This window comes from Eriocheir sinensis, chromosome 15 (assembly GCF_024679095.1).
Source record: "Eriocheir sinensis breed Jianghai 21 chromosome 15, ASM2467909v1, whole genome shotgun sequence".
In the NCBI taxonomy this organism is placed as follows: domain Eukaryota; kingdom Metazoa; phylum Arthropoda; class Malacostraca; order Decapoda; family Varunidae; genus Eriocheir; species Eriocheir sinensis.
This window is the reverse complement of record NC_066523.1, coordinates 11,943,018-11,964,231: the sequence shown is the minus strand read 5'-3', so window position 1 is coordinate 11,964,231 and position 21,214 is coordinate 11,943,018. Positions and strand designations below refer to the sequence as shown.

General features: G+C 44.2%; 2 protein-coding genes across 8 annotated transcripts in view; one reads left to right on the top strand and one right to left on the bottom strand.

Annotated features, from left to right (window-relative positions):
* LOC126998914 (putative mediator of RNA polymerase II transcription subunit 12) overlaps positions 1 to 19,444 on the top strand; it is a 39,545-nt gene extending 20,101 nt beyond the window's left edge. For 3 of the 6 annotated variants that reach the window (XM_050861156.1, XM_050861154.1, XM_050861158.1), the window contains exons 2-9: positions 9,320 to 10,486; positions 11,397 to 11,532; positions 11,965 to 12,059; positions 14,125 to 14,309; positions 14,538 to 14,696; positions 17,096 to 17,261; positions 17,911 to 18,122; positions 18,264 to 19,444. In XM_050861156.1, coding sequence (XP_050717113.1) covers positions 10,253 to 10,486; positions 11,397 to 11,532; positions 11,965 to 12,059; positions 14,125 to 14,309; positions 14,538 to 14,696; positions 17,096 to 17,261; positions 17,911 to 18,122; positions 18,264 to 18,903 — 1,827 coding nt within the window. In that variant the 5' untranslated portion in view covers positions 9,320 to 10,252 and the 3' untranslated portion in view covers positions 18,904 to 19,444. Of the gene's footprint in view, positions 1 to 8,930; positions 9,077 to 9,319; positions 10,487 to 11,396; positions 11,533 to 11,964; positions 12,060 to 14,124; positions 14,310 to 14,537; positions 14,697 to 17,095; positions 17,262 to 17,910; positions 18,123 to 18,263 lie in introns of all 6 variants that reach the window. The other 3 variants (XM_050861159.1, XM_050861157.1, XM_050861155.1) reach the window with 3 other exon arrangements.
* LOC126998917 (uncharacterized) overlaps positions 1 to 21,214 on the bottom strand; it is a 73,459-nt gene that overhangs the window by 37,873 nt on the left and 14,372 nt on the right. Inside the window, exon 2 of one of the 2 annotated variants that reach the window (XM_050861170.1) lies at positions 16,704 to 16,747. The gene's annotated coding sequence lies outside the window, so the exon portion shown is untranslated. Of the gene's footprint in view, positions 1 to 5,127; positions 5,347 to 16,703; positions 16,748 to 21,214 lie in introns of those variants that run through there. The other variant, XM_050861169.1, reaches the window with a different exon arrangement.

The following is a 21,214-nucleotide window of genomic DNA, read 5'->3' as shown; positions in this document are numbered from 1 at the left end:
CAGCAACAGAGAGGGAAGGAAAGGAAGTAGTGAAGGAAAGAACAGCAACAGAGAGGGAAGGAAAGGAAGTAGTGAAGGAAAGAACAGCAACAGAGAGGGAAGGAAAGGAAGTAGAGAAAGAAAGAACAGCAACAGAGAGGGAAGGAAAGGAAGTAGTGAAGGAAAGAACAGCAACAGAGAGGGAAGGAAAGGAAGTAGAGAAAGAAAGAACAGCAACAGAGAGGGAAGGAAAGGAAGTAGAGAAAGAAAGAACAGCAACAGAGAGGGAAGGAAAGGAAGTAGAGAAAGAAAGAACAGCAACAGAGAGGGAAGGAAAGGAAGTAGTGAAGGAAAGAACAGCAACAGAGAGGGAAGGAAAGGAAGTAGAGAAAGAAAGAACAGCAACAGAGAGGGAAGGAGAGGAAGTAGTGAAGGAAAGAACAGCAACAGAGAGGGAAGGAAAGGAAGTAGTGAAGGAAAGAACAGCAACAGAGAGGGAAGGAAAGGAAGTAGAGAAAGAAAGAACAGCAACAGAGAGGGAAGGAAAGGAAGTAGAGAAAGAAAGAACAGCAACAGAGAGGGAAGGAAAGGAAGTAGAGAAAGAACAGCAACAGAGAGGGAAGGAAAGGAAGTAGTGAAGGAAAGAACAGCAACAGAGAGGGAAGGAAAGGAAGTAGAGAAAGAAAGAACAGCAACAGAGAGGGAAGGAAAGGAAGTAGAGAAAGAAAGAACAGCAACAGAGAGGGAAGGAAAGGAAGTAGTGAAGGAAAGAACAGCAACAGAGAGGGAAGGAAAGGAAGTAGTGAAGGAAAGAACAGCAACAGAGAGGGAAGGAAAGGAAGTAGAGAAAGAAAGAACAGCAACAGAGAGGGAAGGAAGTAGAGAAAGAAAGAACAGCTTCAGAGAGGGAAGGAAAGGATGTAGTGAATGAAAGAACAGCAACAGAGAGGGAAGGAAAGGAAGTAGTGAAGGAAAGAACAGCAACAGAGAGGGAAGGAAAGGAAGTAGAGAAAGAAAGAACAGCAACAGAGAGGGAAGGAAAGGAAGTAGAGAAAGAAAGAACAGCTAGCAACACGGGCAGCAGACGGAACGAGGTAATTGCTACACGATCAATACATGGGTAGATCCTGCTGTTTCTACAAGTTTCTGCACCCGAACGGTCTCTTCCGCGTCAGGCACCCTCTCCATACTGTCTTACACACGCTTTTGTCATTTTAATTCTGTCCTTACTCTCTCTCTCTCTCTCTCTCTCTCTCTTCTATACTATTCTTCTGTATTCTTGGAGTTCTGTCTCACATATTTATAATCCTTTTCTCTCCAACTCTCACCACCTTCTCTCCCCTTTGGTATGAAATTCTTAACTACAAATCTTCTTTCATTGCTTCCAAAATGTTTAGCTCTGCATTCATCTCTCTTGCATTAATATTTATCATTCATTATTCTGTTTCCACTCTCTTGTACATGTTTCATTTTTCAAACCGATTTCCATCATTCCCAAAACGCTGAGTTCAGTGATTTAGTGATCCGTCTAATGGAAGCAACCTTATCTTTCCCTTATCACGCCCCCGTTGCCGTATCCTTTCTGCATTTACGATTATCGCTCACAAACTGTCGCTTATCAGTGTTTAACCGCCAAGTGCTTCATTATCTTATCTACCTAACACACTAACTTCTATTTTTTCCTCTCCTTACTGCGTTGCTCTTTCATATCCTAAAGGCTCCTCAATTACTTATTTATTACGATTCTTTAAAGCGTTGAGTTTCGTATTTTGTGTCTTATCTTACACAGGTGTATATATTTCATTCTTTGTAACTTAACTGTCATATTTTCGTCTGCCAGAGAAGATTCACACTAACGAACAGTCTGGTATTGTTTTAAAGATTATTCTCGTGCCCTGCCACATGCACACCTGTACGCTCCTTTAATTAATACAACCATCACGGCCGGCATTGCTTTTTTTCTCTCCTGTAAAACACTCCAGTCCATAACTCGTCTGTATTTAATGATGACGTTAATGATGGAACTAAATTTGTTCTCTCTCTCTCTCTCTCTCTCTCTCTCTCTCTCTCTCTCTCTCTCCCCCCAACTGGTATCTCTCCTACATCTTAAAACACACATTTATAGCTCATGTGGAAAATAATAAATTAACGTGTTGCCTCTATTCCGAGCGGTGGTGCGCATATTGGCATGTCCTTTTTTTTTCACTTTTTTTTTTTCATTATCACGCCACAAGTGTATATGACCCTAATTTCACCCCTCTTGGTTTATGTACACTTAGACCTATATTCTCAAACATTTCTGGGCTCACATATGATAAGATTTTCGCGGAGGAGTTTGGGGCATTTCCAAGAGTAGTCTTATAACCCTGATGGTAGTTTGACCTTTCTTCTGTACCATGAACCTAAAAAAAAAATCATTTGAACTTGACTGATCGGCCTTTATAAATAAGTTGATGTGAGAGGCGAAAGTGTCTGAGAATACCAACCTCAGTCCTATAATTTCTTTGACTTTCTCGATCGCGTGCGAAGTCACATGGCTAACTCAAGGAAGCCAGCAGTAAAGACCTCGCAGATAACCCTTGGCACGCTCCGGACAGATCGATTCTTGAGTCATTTTCGTAATCTCCACGTTTGTATTCTTATCAGGATTTGTGTGACAGGCATTTATCCGTGGCTCAGATACATCACACTTTAGGATACTCCGTTCATCTTACCCCCACATCTACAGTCATTCACTTTCCCTGCTGCAGCTTCTCTGTTCGCTGATCTGCCACAATTAAATACGTCCCACTTTCGAAAACCCCGTCCCTCCTACATCTACAGCTATTAACTTTCCCTGCTGCAACCTGTTTATTCGCTGCCCTGCCACTTTAGAATACTCCGTTCATACTTCTCCTACATCTACTCCTTCCTTGCTGCAGCCTCTTACATCCGCTGTTGTACCGCAATCCACTTCCTACGGACTGTTTATAATGTAATACTTGTGTAATACTTCTGACTGAGTGTTTGAACGGGTTACTTGAATGCAGGCGGCAAGAACTCACTCAACGTATTCTTAAACATTTCAATGCTCAAGTTCGCACATTTGACAAGGCTTTCCTAGGAGTTGACGGCCTTTCCACGGGTAGTTTTATGACCCTGGTGGAAATATGGCAAATACTGTGTACAGTAAACGTGAAAAAAAAAAACACTCATGAGAACGCGTATTACTTTTTTTTTTTTTTTTTTTTTACCTTTAGAAATAGTTGACGGGCGAGCCGGAAATGTCTAACAATACCAACCTTAACAAGTCACGTGATTACTGATGAGTTTCCTAAAGCGCGCAGTGGTTTTGGGGTTATTCTCCTGCTTTATTTGGCTTAGTGGATGACGTTGAGTTGTTCGTGACTGTTCTGGCTCGCTGTGGCTGATTTTAAATGGTGTGTGTGTAGGGGGGGTGGGGGGGGGGGGAGGTGAAGCATGCAAGTTGAAGGGTGAACGAGGAAGGGGGAGTACAAGGTGAGGGGGAGGGAGACAGGTTGTGATAGTGTGTGATTTATTTCGTACGTACATCAGCATTAATGGTGTTGGTGTTATTCTCCTTCTTTAGTTGGGTTAGGGAATGACGTTGGGTTGTTCGTGTCTGTTCTGTCTGGTTGTAGCTGATTGTGTGTGGTTGTGGTGGTGGGTGGGCAAAGCGTGCAAGCTGAGGGGGGAGTGAGGGAGGGGGAGTACAAGGTGAGGGGAGGGTAACAGGTTGCTATAGCTACTTGTGACCCACATACACATTTGGTTACCATGAAAAGCCACGGTCCTCCCTCCTCCTCCTCACCTGCTTGTCCTGAAAAGTCAATACAACAGCGAATGGCAAAACAATATTCTCCCGATGACTGGAACTTTCTTAGGCTTTTTTTGTCTTTGTCTCACACACACACACACACACACACACACACACACACACACACACACACACACACACACACACACACACACACACACACACTTCTGCAATACCATTAGCTACGTCACTGCAGATGAAGCCGAGAAAGAGAAAGAAGGAAGAGGAAAGTGGACGGCATGAGTAACAGTGACAGAGCATAGCAGGAAGGAAAGAGAAAAGGAGGAAGGGAAGAGGAAGGAGGGAGGTATGATTAACAGTGACAGACCATAGCAGGAAGGAAAGAAAAAGAGAAAGAAGGGAGAGGAAAGTGGACGGCATGAGTAACAGTGACAGAGCATAGCAGGAAGGAAAGAGAAAAGGAGGAAGGGAAGAGGAAGGAGGGAGGTATGATTAACAGTGACAGAGACAAGCAGAGAGAGAAAGGAGGAATGACAAACTATGCCAAAAAAAAAAGAGGGTAAGGATGAGGAAGGAGAGAGACAGGAATAACAGTGACAGAGACCATAGGAGGAAGGGAAGAGTGACAGATTTTGACAAGAAAAGAGGTGAAGGGAAGAGGAAGGAGGGAGACATGAATAAATGTGATATAAGCAAAGGAGAAAGGTGGTGAAGAAGGAAGAAGGGAAGGTTGACAGTGACTGAGGCGAGTAGAGGAGAGAGGAAAGAGTAACAATGAAAGAGAAGAAGGAAGGCTGAGGAGGGAGGGAGGCAAGGGTAACAAAGGCAGAGGAAGTGGAGGATAGGGTAAGGAAGGTAGTGAAGAATGACAGACGGGGGAAGGACACACACACACACACACACACACACACACACACACACACACACACACACACACTTCCCATGCAGACGCCAGGTACACATGCACAGGCACCGCAAGGATTATTTTTTCCAAGAAGCTCGCAGTCGAAGAGGAAATACCTTACACACACACACACACACACACACACACACACACACACACACACACACACACACACACTAGCAAAGAAAAGGTACGGAGTGAAGTCGACGAGTTATGATTTTGCAATGTACAAAAGAAGCGAGGCGCAGACCAGTAATCCTGTTTACCAATAAATTAAGAAAAAAGAGACAACTGCACGAATTATCTAACGCTCTAATCCTTCTAATCCTATATTATCTACATTACGCATGGGTCTCTCTCTCTCTCTCTCTCTCTCTCTCTCTCTCTCTCTCTCTCTCTCTCTCTCTCTCTCTCTCACACACACACACACACACACACGATGAGTAAATGCATAACGCAAACCCACCTAGTTAAGTTCATTCTCTCGGTGTGGCGTTGCAGGGAGACGAGGCAAGGCGAGGCGAGGGAAGGGGAAGGTGGATCATGCGGGGAAGGGAGGTGGAGCTTGGGTGGAGGCAGGCGAGGGGAGACCCAGACAACTCATCGAATGTCACCCCCCTCCCCCTTTCCCTCCCCGCTATTCTTCCTCCCCTGAGTCACCTTTTCCGAGGCTCCAGTTCGGCGCCACTCACGGTATTGATACATTTGGTGTTGAGGTGCGAGTGAGCGAAAAGGTTCAGGGCGAAAAATGGCGTGTGGGAGGAAGCGAGCGAGGACGACGACGACTAGGAGTGGAGGGCGGAAGGGCGGTGATGTGTGTGTGTGTGTGTGTGTTATGGTAAAGAGAAACGACGGAACAAGGGTTAAACAAAGAGAGAGAGAGAGAGAGAGAGAGAGAGAGAGAGAGAGAGAGAGAGAGAGAGAGAGAATATATGCCTCTCCTACATTAAAAAATATATATATATATATATATATATATATATATATATATATATATATATATATATATATATATATATATATATATATATATATATATATATATATATATATATATATATATATATATACAAACGTAAAAAGTTAAGAAATGTCATATTGAGTTCCCGAGGTGACTTTATACTCCCCTCTTGTATAAAGGAGGTATTTATGGTAAAAGGAAGGCTGTGTGTGTGTGTGTGTGTGTGTGTGTGTGTGTGTGTGTGTGTGTGTGTGTGTGTGTGAAAGCGAATTACTAGTCCACATGTGCGTAGCAAGTGTGGCTATAGACCAACATCAGCTGACTAACTAGGAAACTGCGGCAGATACTCCACCAAGCGTCTATAATATATCATCCGAAACGCTGAGGATGTGAACCTCTGAGTCGCGTATCAGGTTGTTAAGCTTTATTCTTCCTCGTTCGGTCACGGCATCCGAGTGAAGGTGATACAAGAAAAGATATCCTTCATGATCACCCTCTGCATCAAACATACACAGACACACACACATGGAAAGAGAGGATAGTCATGGGTGTCCTAACGTGGCCTCAACGAATCTCAGCTCAGTGGTTTTGATGAAAGTTCTGCACACTTGTTCGAGTCGTTAAAATGCATTCGAGGGACGTAAGAAAAAATAAGAAAGAAAGAAGAAGAAGAAGAAAAAGAAGAAGAAGAAAAAGAAAAAGAAGAAGAAGAAGAAGAAGAAGAAGAAGAAGAAGAAATGAATTGCCTAAAATTAAGCGTGTAACCTCAGGCCTTGGTTTTGGTCACGTCACAAGTGGTCAGACGACATATTATGAATGGCGACCCCCTGCACCTGGGTTTTGTATGGGGACTCTCTCTCTCTCTCTCTCTCTCTCTCTCTCTCTCTCTCTCTCTCTCTCTCTCTCTCTCTCTCTCTCTCTCTTTTTCGGTGCCGTCCTCGCAGTCACAGTCTTGTCCGCCATCCAACGATAACGCCCTTGGTCTCGCGTCTTCACACTCCAATATGACAAAGCTACACACTTCAGTACTGTCCCGCAATAGACGTAGATAGATAGATAGATAGATACAGAGGTAGATATACATACAAGCATAGCTACATACATAGCGACATTTAAAGTTCCCTGAATTATCAGCCTCTCCACTCTTCAGCATAATTTTCCAAGCCTTTCCAACTGGTGACGATACAACTATTTTGCTATGCCTCTTTGCTTTAGTTTATCTTTACACAAGTCATTCACTCACTCACTCGATCAATCAATCAATCAATTAATCAATCAATCAGTCAGTCAATTGATCAATCACTCAATCAATAATTCAGTCAATCAATCAATCAATCATTTAATTAAACTGGCAGTCTGCCGGTCTATTAATCAGTCAATCAGTCAATCTATCCATCCATCGGTTAATAAGTTAATCAATCTTTCAGTTAATCTGTTATTCTGCCAATCAATTAATCAATCAATCTTCCCGTCAATATGTTAATCAACCAATCGATCTGCTAATCAATCAATCAATCAATCACGACCAGTCAGCTTATCGATCAGTAAGTCACTAAAACATCCAGGTAAGCATCAACACTCAGCGAAGGCGCATATATAAGACTTTACGTTGGTTACACGGACAATAAATTGTAGCAAAGTTTAACAGCATTATGTGATATCAACGCACTTTAGTCTTGTTATTCGTTCTGCTTGCTTGGGGAGGTCGTGGTGTGTGTGTGTGTGTGTGAGAGAGAGAGAGAGAGAGAGAGAGAGAGAAATTGCGATTCTACACTTAAATGTTGCTCTGACTCAAATAAAACTGGAAAAAAATCAGCAATTGTTACAAATGACGCGCCGTTACCAATGAAAAATGTGGCACTTGCACGCGGAACGTATTACTCGTCAATATTTGTCTGTTTGGGCAGCGATGTTTGTTTGACTGCTCCATGACATGCAAACTTCAAGCCCTTACATTAGTCTCTATTGCAATACGATTTTGGATCTTTTCTTCGCTTTAGTTCCTCTCTTGCAGCCAACATTTTCTTCGGTTACCTCAGCTGGCATCTTTTAAGTGAGACTGACCTTTTATATCACTGTTCCTTCTTCGTTTATTGCTAATCTTTGCTTGCATCTTAAAAGCTGAACCGCAATCTTATATGTGAGCCAAACCACTAGTTCGCACACACTTAAATTTTGCTTCGTAAAAAAAATCTATAATAAATGAAAAGAGTTGCGAGGGAGATGGTGCCCTAATATGTTCTCATTAATTACCCGCTTGTAAGTATAAGGTAAAACTACAATCTCACATGTGCTTAATTTGATGCTGCACGACAACACGAAAAGAAAATAGCTGTGAGGGAGACAGAGCTTTTTCCTGTCCCAGTCCGTTTTATTGATTACGTGAGTTTGTTGAAGAGCAATGGCGCGGGTTGGCAGGGCTTCCTCCCCCAACGTGAGCAAGTGAGTGAGTAATATTTTTGGTCCCGTTGAGTCATGAGTTATTTTTGGAGTATGACTTATTACAGCAACCTGAAGACAATATAACTAGTGGATGTACACAGGTTCAGTGGGGACTGCGATATTTTCAGGTGACAGGGGAGTATATATTTTTATGAAAAGGGAGGAGCACCAAGTCTTATGAGTCTAGTATATGACTGTCAGAGGGGAAATTGCAGAGACACGCCAGTCCTCGCCGACAGACCGACTTGGTCGGCTAGATTTCGATCGGCGCGTGCTCCCTCGTGCAGGAGGGAGCAATTTTTTCCCTCTTCGGACAAGGGCCCGTTCCCCTAGTGATACTAGGGGGAAATCTTTGAAGAAGGGGAAATTGTGCAGAGACACGCCAGTCCTCGTCGAAAACCGACTTGGTCGGCATCAGCCGATAGAGTCGATCTATCGGCACCCTATTCATGGGCCGTCACCCGACGAAGCGCCATGGTCCCTCCGCGGAGTGACAAAATCTTTAAACGGCAACGGAAATTGCAGATACCCATTTTGTTTTTCATTCACACTTTTATATAATAATCTGAAAGGCCGAGTGAGAAAAGGCCACAGTCGAACGTCCTCCCTGTATACGCTACTGTTGGTTGGTTGATATAAATATATATAAATATAGTCTTCTACCTCTTAAATTCCGTCGCGATGTTGCCTCTCTTTCTATCTTCTATCGATATTTTCACGCTGACTGCTCTTCTGAACTTGCTAACTGCATGCCTCCCCCCCTCCTGCGGCCTCGCCTCACACGACTTCCTGATCAAGCTCATCCCTATACTGTCCAAACCCCTTATGCAAGAGTTTACCAGCATCTTCACTCTTTCATCCCTCAGGCTGGTAAACTCTGGAACGATCTTCCCTCATCTGTATTTCCTCCTGCCTACGACTTGAACTCTTTCAAGAGGAAGGTATCAGGACACCTATCCTCCCGAAATTGATTTCTCTTTTTGGCCACTCCTCTCTACTCTATTCAGGAGCAGTAAGTAGCGGGCTTTTTTTTTCATTATTGTTTTCTTTTTTTTTACTCCCTTGAACTGTCTCCTGTGCTGTAAAAACAAAAATGTAAGCTACAGCAGCAACCGAAAGTATGCACTCATAAAAATTATGATATTTGTAGATTCTATTCAGCTCAACTCCATTAGTTATCGAAATCTATTACATTACAGAATATTCTAACAGATGTTATAGAGGCAAAAATGTTAATGCTTTGTTTGCTTTACAGAGTGTGGCAGAGAGAGCCCTTCCCTTGAGGACACCCGCCGGGAGGCCACACCCCCGCCCGAGGGAGCCAGCAGCAGTAACAGCAGCGGCACCATGTTTCCCCCGCCCCCCGCAGCCCCTCAGGACTCTGGTGCCCTGAGCCCGGCCTCCTCATGGGACTGATTTATGGCAGACTTACGTGGCTCGCGCCTCCGGAACTTGAGCAAAATGGCGTCGGCTGGCCCTAGTGTTAATTTAAAGGCTGACGCCGTGACTATACCTCAGAGTTCCTAGGATATAATTATTTCATAGGAAAATTATAGCTATCGATGATTCACCGTCCTCTTTGAAGTTACTTAATCGATCACTGACAAATCAAACGTGAATGTGTGGATGCTGCTGGAGAATATTGCGTGAGCCTTCGTGGAAAATCAAGTAGTTTTCCTTCTCACCAATCTTAAAGTTGAGCATTGCTCGTGACGTGACCCGCGTGCTGTGTTCGGTGGGAGCGATGCGACAGTGACATCAGCCAAGCATCATCACCCGGCCGGTAAGCAGAAGCAGTGACGTCATCGGGAAGGCGTTGTGGCAGGCCGCCTCTCCTGAGTCTTCACACACAGGATCCTCCTCCAGCCTGAGTAGATAGTTCAGCACACAGTTCAGCACCAACCGCTGCTGCAGGTTTGGGAGCTGAGCAACGAAACCAAATCATTTTCATTGTTTCTGTGGCCGTGAACAAACTTAGTGATCGTCTGTATCTCAGTCAGCAGCCAGTCGCGGCTCTAACTGACTATCAGCCCTTCTTGCTACCAAGCCCTCCTGAACCCTATACTTTCGTCCTCAGACTAAAACCAACACCCGCCTCAGCCGCCACACTACCACCACTCAGCGGCGGGAGACGTGTGTAACCTGAGGGTGCAGCAGATAAGCCCGCCTCGCAGGGTCCTCAAGTAACATGACGGACAAGGGCGTGACGATCGAACGTTCCCCGTCAGGTTTGGGCATCGGGGTATTCTCCCCTCACCTGGCGGGGGGCGGGGGCAGCCCATGGGAGCAGCAGCAGCAACAGCAGCAGCAGAATGCCCTTATCACCAAGTTAGCGGCGACGCCTCCGACCAGACTCAGTCGAAACACTGAAAGCGTCGACAAGGAAAAGAGGATCAGAAAGGCGGATGACAAAGGCAATGTTGTAAGTACTTTTTTTACACCTATCTAATCTTTCTAATTAAGAACTTTCAGTTAAACGATTTTAATCAACTGTGTGAAAGTTTTTTTTCTGAATTATGACTCCTTGCATTTTAATAAAATTTTGCGAAAGTATTCCAACGTGTTGGAATTTACAGATTCAAAAACTTAGATGACTTATTTAACAATATTTTGCTTCACATCATCATTATCATCATCAACAGCAGTAGCATCAGCACCAACAATAGCAACAACTACAACAACAAAACAAAAAAAGAAAAACAACAATAATAACAATCATCAAAATAACAATTGCAACATCACAAAAATAATAACGATACCACCACCAACACCAACACCAACACCACCGCCAACAACAACAACACCACCGCCAACACCAACAACACCACCGCCAACAACAACAACACCACCGCCAACAACAGCAACACCACCGCCAACACCAACAACACCACCGCCAACAACAACAACACCACCGCCAACACCAACAACACCACCGCCAACACCAACAACACCACCGCCAACAACAACAACACCACCGCCAACACCAACAACACCACCGCCAACAACAACAACAACACCGCCAACACCAACAACACCACCGCCAACAACAACAACACCACCGCCAACAACAACAACAACACCGCCAACACCAACAACACCACCGCCAACACCACCGCCAACAACACCAACACCACCGCCAACAACAACAACACCACCGCCAACACCAACACCACCGCCAACAACAACAACAATCACAAACAAACACACACACACACACACACACACACACACACACACACACACACACACTTACGATCACAGCCCCCCCCCCCCCCTCACCCCACCACAGTAACAATAACAGCCCAACACAAGTGGTATTGCTGCCCTGACAGAACCGAAGCTGTGGGTGTGGGGGGTGGGCGCGCGCGGGCCAGCTGGAGCACGACCTGGGGGAGCTGAAGATCACCCACTCCAACCTCCTGACGGGCCTCCACCAGCAGATCGATTCCCTCAAGCAGAAGAACAGGGGTAAGCACACACACACACACACACACACACACACACACACACACACACAGAGAGAGAGAGAGAGAGAGAGAGAGAGAGAGAGAGAGAGAGAGAGAGAGAATAAAATAAAAGATAGTATAAGATGTGACCAGTGAAGGAAGAAGAATCAAGGGAAGGCTAAGGCTAAGGATACTTGAGGAGAACGGAGGTGAGGAGGGTTGTGTCGGTGGAGGAGTCAAGGAAGAAGCACCATACGAGAACGGAGTGCAAGGGAGGATGCAGTACACGGTGGATGACGCTGCACCAGAATAATTAGACTAATGCAGTCCATTAAAAACATGTTGGTAATGTTTTCTGAAATGAAGTAGCATCCCATGACAACTTCGTAACAGTGTGAAATACACCTTGCAGAAGATCCCTTCACCTTCATAGCCGTTATTTCCCTATTTCCAGACTTGACCTTCCAGCTGCTGATGGGGCCGTACGCCAGCCAGGTGAACCAAGACATTCCCTTCAGCCCGGAGAGCGACGAGGCTACATCTCCCAAGGTCAGGAGTCAAGAGTCATGTGCACGATAGTCGCGGTGAAAGGAAAGCCGTGAACTAAACATCTGTAAACTCAGCTCACAAAATGTTTCATGTAACACAATTTTACTTGAATAATTTTCAAGGATTTGGATATCTTATTCCTTCTTGAATATAATAATTTTTCAAATCGAGATGCGACATACTTTCCAATAACAGCTACGGGAACACAGACACACACACACACACACACACACACACACACACATAGATATATATATATATATATATATATATATATATATATATATATATATATATATATATATATATATATATATATATATATATATATATATATATATATATAGGCTATATATATATATAGTGTTACGACTGTGTATATATATATATATATATATACATATATATAGATATATATATATATATATATATATATATATATATATATATATATATATATATATATATATATATATATTTATATAAGGACATAAGAACGGAAGGAGTCTGCAAGAGGCCGGTTGGCCTATACAAGGCAGCTCCTGTACACTCAACCCCACCTTACCTCACCATCCATGGCTTTATCTAACCTCTTCTTGAATGTATCTATGCTATTGGCTCCCAAGCCTGTTCCATTCGTCCACCGCTCTATTGGTGAACCAATTCTTGCCTATGTCTTTGTTGAATCTGAATTTGTCTAACTTAAAACCATTGCCACGCGTCCTGGCTCTTTCATATATATATATATATATATGTATATATATATATATATATATATATATATATATATATATATATATATATATATATATATATATATATATATATATATATATAAGAACGTAAGGAGTCTGCAAGAGACCGGTTGGTTTATACGTACAAGGCAGCTCCTGTAAGTTTAACCGCACCTTACCTCACTATCAATGTTAGATTGTTATTTGGTTTGTTAGTTAGTTAGTTAATAGGTAATCAAACAACTGTATTACCGTTAGTTGGGAAGGTAGTTAAATAGGTAGTTCAATAGTTTAATAGTTAGATAGTTAGTTAGTTAATTTTACTATATTCCATATTTATTTATTTATTTATTTATTTATTTATTTATTTATTTTTGTATTATTCTAGATTAGGGTCCAACTCACACCCACGAATGCCTTGGTGTTCCATAAAAGGTTTAGTGTCCATACAACACATTGCCGTATTGCATTGCCGTCGCAAATCACTCGTTCTTGTTATATATAAAAAAATTGTCGTAAATATTTACGTCAGTCGCGCAGTCGCGCCCGCCCGCGCCCGCCATGGTGGTGGTAGTAGGAGGGTCTGTAGGGTTGCCAGATGCTTCAATAAGAGAAATCCTCACACCACGTCACGATAATATATAATAATTTACACATAATATATCAAATAATAATGAGGATAATATTAACGAAAGCGTAGCCTCCTCGCAGAAATAAGTCGCATATACATGGGGGGGGGAGTCCAGGGGGGGAGCAGCCCACCCTGGTTAGGAGGTAATGTAAAGTTTGATTGGAGTAGTTTTAATACGCTCCCCCACCCAAAACCCTCGATTTCCCACGGGTGTCCAAGTTGAACCTCTCTGCGAGCTATTTTGCGGTAGCGGCGGCGGGTGTTCAACACGCTTTGAAAATTTTTTTTTTTTTTATAGTGATTTAATGATTTGCGACAGAAACGGTTGGCAGAGTATTCCATAGCACACCGAAAACTACCAGAAAAAAATAGTCTCGTCCACCAGTGTAAGTTGGGTCATAATCTGGACATTTACCTTTAATATGTTTTATTTAATTTTATTTTAGTTTTTCTTGTTTTTCTTTTTTCTTTTTCTTTTCTTTTCTTTTATTTTATTTTCTATTGGTGTTTTTTTTATATTTCTTTCCTTTTTCTTTCTCTTATTGCTGTTGTTGTTCGCCTGTATCGCAGGTAGGCGATATATATATATATATATATATATATATATATATATATATATATATATATATATATATATATATATATATATATATATATATATATATATATATATATATATATGACACCTTTACTGCTTCAGAATGAGGCGCCAGCAAAGCCTGAAGCCAACAAGAGGAGCGCTGCCCCCGAGGCCCCCACCCTCAGTCAGCCCAGCCCAGGCCTCGCCTCCACAACCGCCACTACCACCGCCATCACCAATGCCCCTGACCCCCTCAAGACACTACCGCCTCAACAAACCCTCTCCAACGGGGATTTTGTTATTAGGTGAGCGAAAGCAATCCATACACTCATCAACAGTAATCTACGCCCACACACACTTTTTTTTTTTTTTTTTTTTTTTTTTTTTGGTCTACTGTGCAGGGACACTGTCTGGTCAGTGTTCCGCTGTGCTGCGGATCGCTGGTCTTCGTGGTACGTTTGGCATTACAATACGTCCGTGTACAGTAATTAGTAAAGTTTTGCCAATAGTTTTCCTTCCTTTCCCGTGCACAGACGCCCCCTGCCTGGCCGGACCGGGCGCGGCGACCCCCGCCTAGTGCGCTCCCTGGATCTGGAGCTGCTGGAGGAGGAGGCGGGCCACACGCGGCGCCTGTTGGAGGAGGAGCGCGCCAAGAACAAGTACCTCACCACCCTCGTCGAGGATCTCAAGAGGTGAGGACAAACATATAGCAAAAATATAATATATACACTAAGATTAAGGTTGGACATTTTGAACAAGATATCATGATATAAAAATATTTGTAAATTAGTCGTCTTCAATATAACTTTTACAACATATTCCTCGGCACTAAAATACAGCTCACGTTTACTGAAAGATTTTTCCAAATTCAATACACGTAATTTCTAAAAGGGATAGTATGATGACTCCAACTCATAATTCCTCTCAACCTTTCACGTTTTTTTTTCTCATTATTGCAATGATAAAGAAGTGTCCGGGACGCAACTGATCTGTCTCGCTCGCCATGTCCGGCTAAAAACAATTCAAATAATTTTAAATACAAATTTTCTTATCCAAGAGGGTAGTTATGAGAAGAGGGATCCCAGTGAGGGAGTGAGCATACCAGCGGTTAACCAAGTCACGCCCGTCATGACTCACAGAAGCCGCCAGTGCCAACCCGCATCACGCCGCTCCTGTTAAGGCTTAGGCTGAGGGAGCACAAACCAAGACCCCCAGACAGATCTACTGTACCCCAGGCCGGGCCGGTCTCGAAGATTACATCTTGCTGGCCCCACCGAACATGCTGATTCACCTCGCGAGTCGTTATGACCGGCGGCTGGCAATTTGAGCACATTATATCATATACATTTTCGATTTCATGATCATTACTTCCAGTGATATAGTTAATGATTTCACGTAATATTCATCCACACTCATGACTATAAATTATACGCACAAATCATGATTTTCTTTACAAAAATATATATATCAGTCACAACATTCCCTTCTCTGGTGTAATGTTTCAACATTGTGGAGTGCTGTGCGCCGTTCGTAACCTGAATGAGTTAGGGACAAAGAAAAAATCGTATTCATCGGTAATTGAGAAGTTTTGCTATCCTCTGATGTGTAAGCTCATTCACAAGAACTTGCTCTTCAGCGTGCAATGATGTGGTTGAAAGTAAATTATTCACAATACACCAAAGGCGCCTAGTTAACTAATCGAGCAAAGTGTATGTATTTGAAGGTTATGAAGATAGCCTGGCTACTTCACATTTTTTTTGTTGATTTGCACAAGATCAGTTGCCGCACAGACACGGGAGTGTGGGACAGACTTGGGAGGAAGGGAGCGTCGTGGGGAGGGGAGTGACGTCCACTTGACCCAGTGTGGTCGTCATCAGCTCAGCTGAACAGACAGAGGATGTTTCGGGGACGAAATGGAGGCGCTACGTGTAAACATTATCCGAGTGGTTGGATCTCCTATATTATTGTTCTCTCTCCCTCTTTTGTAAAACTATTAATCATACTTGTAAACTGTTTTTTTTTTCATAAATACGAAACTAACCGCAATATATCCTGCACATAGGCTCCAGCAGTACATCTGTCAAATTACATGATGTGGACAATTTCATCTGGTTAAACAGAATAATTGTTTTTTTCCTGACACCAACACGTTTCCTTTTGTTCCTGACCTATTATGCGTGGGTATGGAAGATTTTTAGATTCCACTTAATTATCTTTTTATGGCTTCGGTGCCGTGGAGTAACTCTCAATGTGGGTCTGAGATGCAGGAGGTTAGGCAGTCAGTTCGGAAGCGGTGTACCTGATGAGTCTATTCATGGAACCATTGACACATGTGAGTCGTCTCGTAGGTGCCGCAACACTGTAGCGTGAGGGGCCAAACGACATGGGTGGAAACAACACATCGCTTGTGACACACCTGTAACCTTACAGGCCAGCGGGACGATGTGGAGGAATACAACAAACTATTTCACTAGCTATGTATTAAACTGATTAAACAATAGCTTCTACTGCTCCCTCCGCCAGAATGCTCACAGACGACACCCCGCCCGCCACCCCTTCCGGGAACAACATTCAGGTTGGCGGCGCCGTGGTACGTGACCCCGCGCACTCACTGGCTTGCTTCTCCTGCAGCCCCGCCCCCCCTCCCGCCAGGTGGCACACACACAGCATGCACCTGCCTGCCATGTGTACATACATACCCCTGGGTGACCCGCTGCCTCGGAGGGAACAATCTTGACACATGCTGAAACGGGATGAAAAAATATTCATGGAGCATTGATTTTGACTGACTTTACTTGCTATCAGTGCATATTTCAGAGCATTACATACAAACATACCATATCAATTTTATAAACATTCCACAGAAAACCTTGGGAGCATGAAACCATCATTTGCTGGGGCTTCCGCATTATAATACCATAGATGCATAAGTGTGAGCAAACAAAACAAAAAGTGCTAACAATTATCTAAATTTCTATATTATCACTGTCAAATCACCATTGTCATCAAAATCCGTAAGTCCTAGAGTCCCTCTGCTGAGCAGGACTCCGGCACTGCCTTTCACACCAGTGACAACGCCTCCCCTCCCCAGGCAAGCACGCGAGGCAGCTGGCGAAGGTCCCGGCAGTCTGCCCGCCACCACAAGGGTAGCGGCGCCCCCGCATCTACCTCCGCCACGGCCCCCTCCCCGCCCTCCACCACACACAGGCGACCAAACACCCCGCGCCACCCTGCACGTCTCCCCACACACCAGACAAGTGAGCACCCCCCTCCGTGTGCCCCCCACACCACCACCGTGTGTCGCCACGGCACATGATCTCTGGTTGATTACTGTCTGGATATGTTGTCGTGTGTTTGGTTGTACTAAACCTGCAGCAACGTCCGTATAGTCCGTAGCCCTCGAGCCGACACGTTAGCATCGCCAGAACCAGTCTTTTCGCGCATCAGATTCCGAAAAGACTGTCGTAAAACATCTTGATTGAAATTTTCATTTTTCTGTGTTTTGTCAAGTCCACTAAGACACTATGACATGACTGCTATGAAAGGTTATTTGTAAACCAAATAAAAATTATGACTTTACAGTAATATAAATATCTATGGCGTGTACCCTAAAAACTAAGAACTTACTGGTGTGATGCTTAAAAAGTCATGTTTGTACTGTGACTTTGGTCTTGTGATTAGCTTGAGGCTTACGGCCTTGCTGATGGCTTGCTGTACATTTGCTTATTTTTTCAAGGAGTGTCATATTGGGGAAGAAAAGTCGCGTATTAAATATTTCAAGCTCCAAACGTTGCTCCTTGTATAATGTTTTCCATTTGCACATCATTCAAAGCCTGCCTTAGCCCCAACGCAGCGGCCGTCCTCCCCTGGTCAGCTCTCATTACTAACGCCTTTGCGGCACGACAGGTGGGCCAGCGAGACGTGTCTCCTCGAGCCTCCCAGACCGACAGGCTAATGGGGGCATCCTCGCCCCTGCCCAGACGCGGCACAGAATCCAAGCCTCAAGCAGACAGAGAGCCTCGCTTCCCTCCCCTCCGTCAGCAATTCCCTCAACAAGAGCGAAACGGCAAGCCTCCTCCGTACACCGCGAGCCCCACCCGACGCAGGATGGCTGACAGGTAGCGTGAGGCACTTGGCTCTGGTGGGGCCAAAGCAGGCATGCCAGTTCACATTTGCAATTAGCCTGTATGTCAATTGTTAATATGGTACCTCAACTTTCGGAACGCTTCAGAATATTGCATTCGTTATATCTCCCGCAGGTCAAGGGAACGCGAAGGAGGAACAACATTTCCAGCAATCTCCTCGGCCCCTTTGCAGCACCAGCAGCATGCACAACAACAGCAGCAACATCAGCAGCAACATTCACAGCAGCAGCAGCAGCAGCAGCAGCAGCAACAGCAGCAGCAGCGTGGCCGGGGCAGACACTTTGGAAGAGGGCGAGCACGACGTCAACACGGACAGCATCAGTCTGAGCAGCAGCAGCAGTATCATCAGCAACAACAGCTTCATAACTCACACACAGAGTTGGCAGAGGTCAATGGTGACCACAAACCTCGAGTGACAGACCAAACTCAAAACCAAGGCCCAGCGTCCTCGGGGCGAGGTTTAGGGCGGCCATCTTTACCTCGGGATGCTTCTAGGGGCAGGCAGGACCCGACTCGAGCGCCAGCGTCTCCTCGAGAGTCTGGTCGTCAAGCGTCCCAGTACAAACGAAATGACGCTGAGGGTGCGGGCGGTTCTCAGAATGATGAAGGGCGAGGGGCATCCGGCCAGGAACACGAGGCCAGACAGGAGACGCGTAGCAAAGGCCGCGGACGAACGCACCGGCGGGGCGGCAGGGGGCGGCCCCGCAAGGAAAAGACTACCATTCCTCCAGAGTACACTGAGAGCGAGCAGTAACCACTGCTGAAATTATGCTGCCAATACAAACCTCAGTTCTATGCATAGGCAATGCTTCTCAACTCAGGCTTAGTAATCATGCTCTGTTAATTTTGTAGGGGAAACTGCATGAACATCTCGAGTTGTTCTAACATTAAATGACAATGAATATTTGTATGCCACTCGGAATGTCGAAATGCGTGTTCGAATTCGCTCACTGACCAAGAACAATGCGAATAAGACAACTTATAATGTCTACTTACTCAGCCTGTCGCCTCCTTTAGTCAATGTGTGTGTGTGTGTGTGTGTGTGTGTGTGTGAACGGACAATCTTCTGGTGTGAGTCTCGCTGAGTGTAATGATGCAATACGTACGTTATTTAGACGTCAAAATTTTATCAAACTGTGTAATTTTCAGTCACCAGTTTATCTCTCGTATTAATGGCCAAATAATATGTATTTCTATGTTCCACTGTAATGTCAATCAGTTACTGATATATGCAGTACAAATATATACTAGTTTGTGCAATAAACGTAAAAGATTGATAACGAGTCACTTGAGCATGGCGGATAATGTCATTTATCAACCCTGAGACACGCTGCACGAGACTCGATGCAGTGCTATATAGGCGTTCCTTGCTGTCTTGTCAGGGCAGACCATGGGGCGGACACACACCCTCGTCCACCCCTCCCACGCGTCACAAACAACGATTCCTCCACTGCAATCCATTGGTTTTCAGATCTGCTGAATAATATGTTGTTAGCTTTTTATCTTTATTTTCCCTCGGACATATATCTCGCATTTCCTGCATGATACAGCACTTGCATTTGACACTATTCGGCCATCAGGTCATGAAATAAATTAGATCAAAAGTTATTATATAACTATTCATCAGTATATTATTTTCGACTATAATCAAACAATAAAATTCCTGTTGTAAACTATATGATTGTGTTTGCGTTCTATACAAAATTATGGTGTGACTCGGCAGTGGGTCCGGCGGGGCGAGGGACGGGAGTGACTTCACCAGCACTGAGCCATGGATGGAAGAACCCAACGAATGGAATCAGAATTCAATGTCTTTGACATAATATAACAGTCTCGAGGCTTGACTTTGCTCCGTGCTGTTAGAGGGCTATACAAAGTTAAGTCCATGGAGCTTATGAAATTCATTAACAAAGAATTGCAGTTCACAAAATCAACTATTTCCGTCATAAGTTGCCTTCCAGATTCAATTTTCACGTTAATTTTGAGATAGTTATTGTCATCTGTCGCCGTTTCCATGGATAAGGTTCACTTCATGTTAAACTTCCCCCTCGCGGACCCATTTCCTCGCGTCACATCCCCACACTTCCTTTAGTTCTGATGTGAGTTAACCAGCAAATTAATTCTTGGTTTCTATACTAGCAGAGTTTTGACAGGTGACCAACCTCTTTTCCTCTTTCTTACATCTTGCATAGCTTCGTGTCGAGGAAGAAAACCAAGACCCGAAGTGAAGGTTTTACATTGTGTACGTGTGTGTGTGTGTGTGTAATTCACCTCTTTTTTTCACCTCTTGGTCTGCTGCGGGTCTTTCTCGAGACAGCCAGCCGTTCCCCTACGGAAGGAGCTCAGAGCTCAGTGACCGATCTTTAGGGAGGACTGAGACCACTCACACACAACACACCGCGACAACGAGGTCACAATTCATCGCCTTACGTCGCGTACCTACTCACTGCTAGGTGAACAGGGGCTACACCTGAAAGAAGATAAACTCAACTTATCTTCACCCGGTCGGGGAATCGAACTCCGGTCCTTCTGGTTGTGAGGCAGACGCTCTAACCACTGAGCTACCGGGCCGTGTGTGTGTGTGTGTGTGTGTGTGTGTGTGTGTGTGTGTGTGTGTGTGTGTGTGTGTGTTTATAATGCTACCACCACCCAACGCTGCAAATTCCGACAGTATGATACCGAGTCACTCTCGAGAAGGAAAAAGAAAAAGAAGAAAAAAGAAGAAAAAGATGGTGTGACAAACAGGTAAACACCCAACACCTCCACGCATAACTCATGTCCTTGAAATTACAGTATAATGTTCACGCGCGGTTTCACACACACACACACACACACACACACACACACACACAAGCAGCCGCAAAGTGCTATTTCCGTAGGTATTGTAGAAGTTTTCTCAAATGACAATTTTCCTCCTCCTCCTCCTCCTCCTCCTCCTCCTCCTCCTCCTCTGCTAATCCTTCTTTCAATTATCTTTTGCCACTGTTATTATTATTACTATTATTTTCTATTTTTGTTTCTTTTCTGTTGTTATTACCTCCGCCAACGAAGTTGGAAGGTTAGAT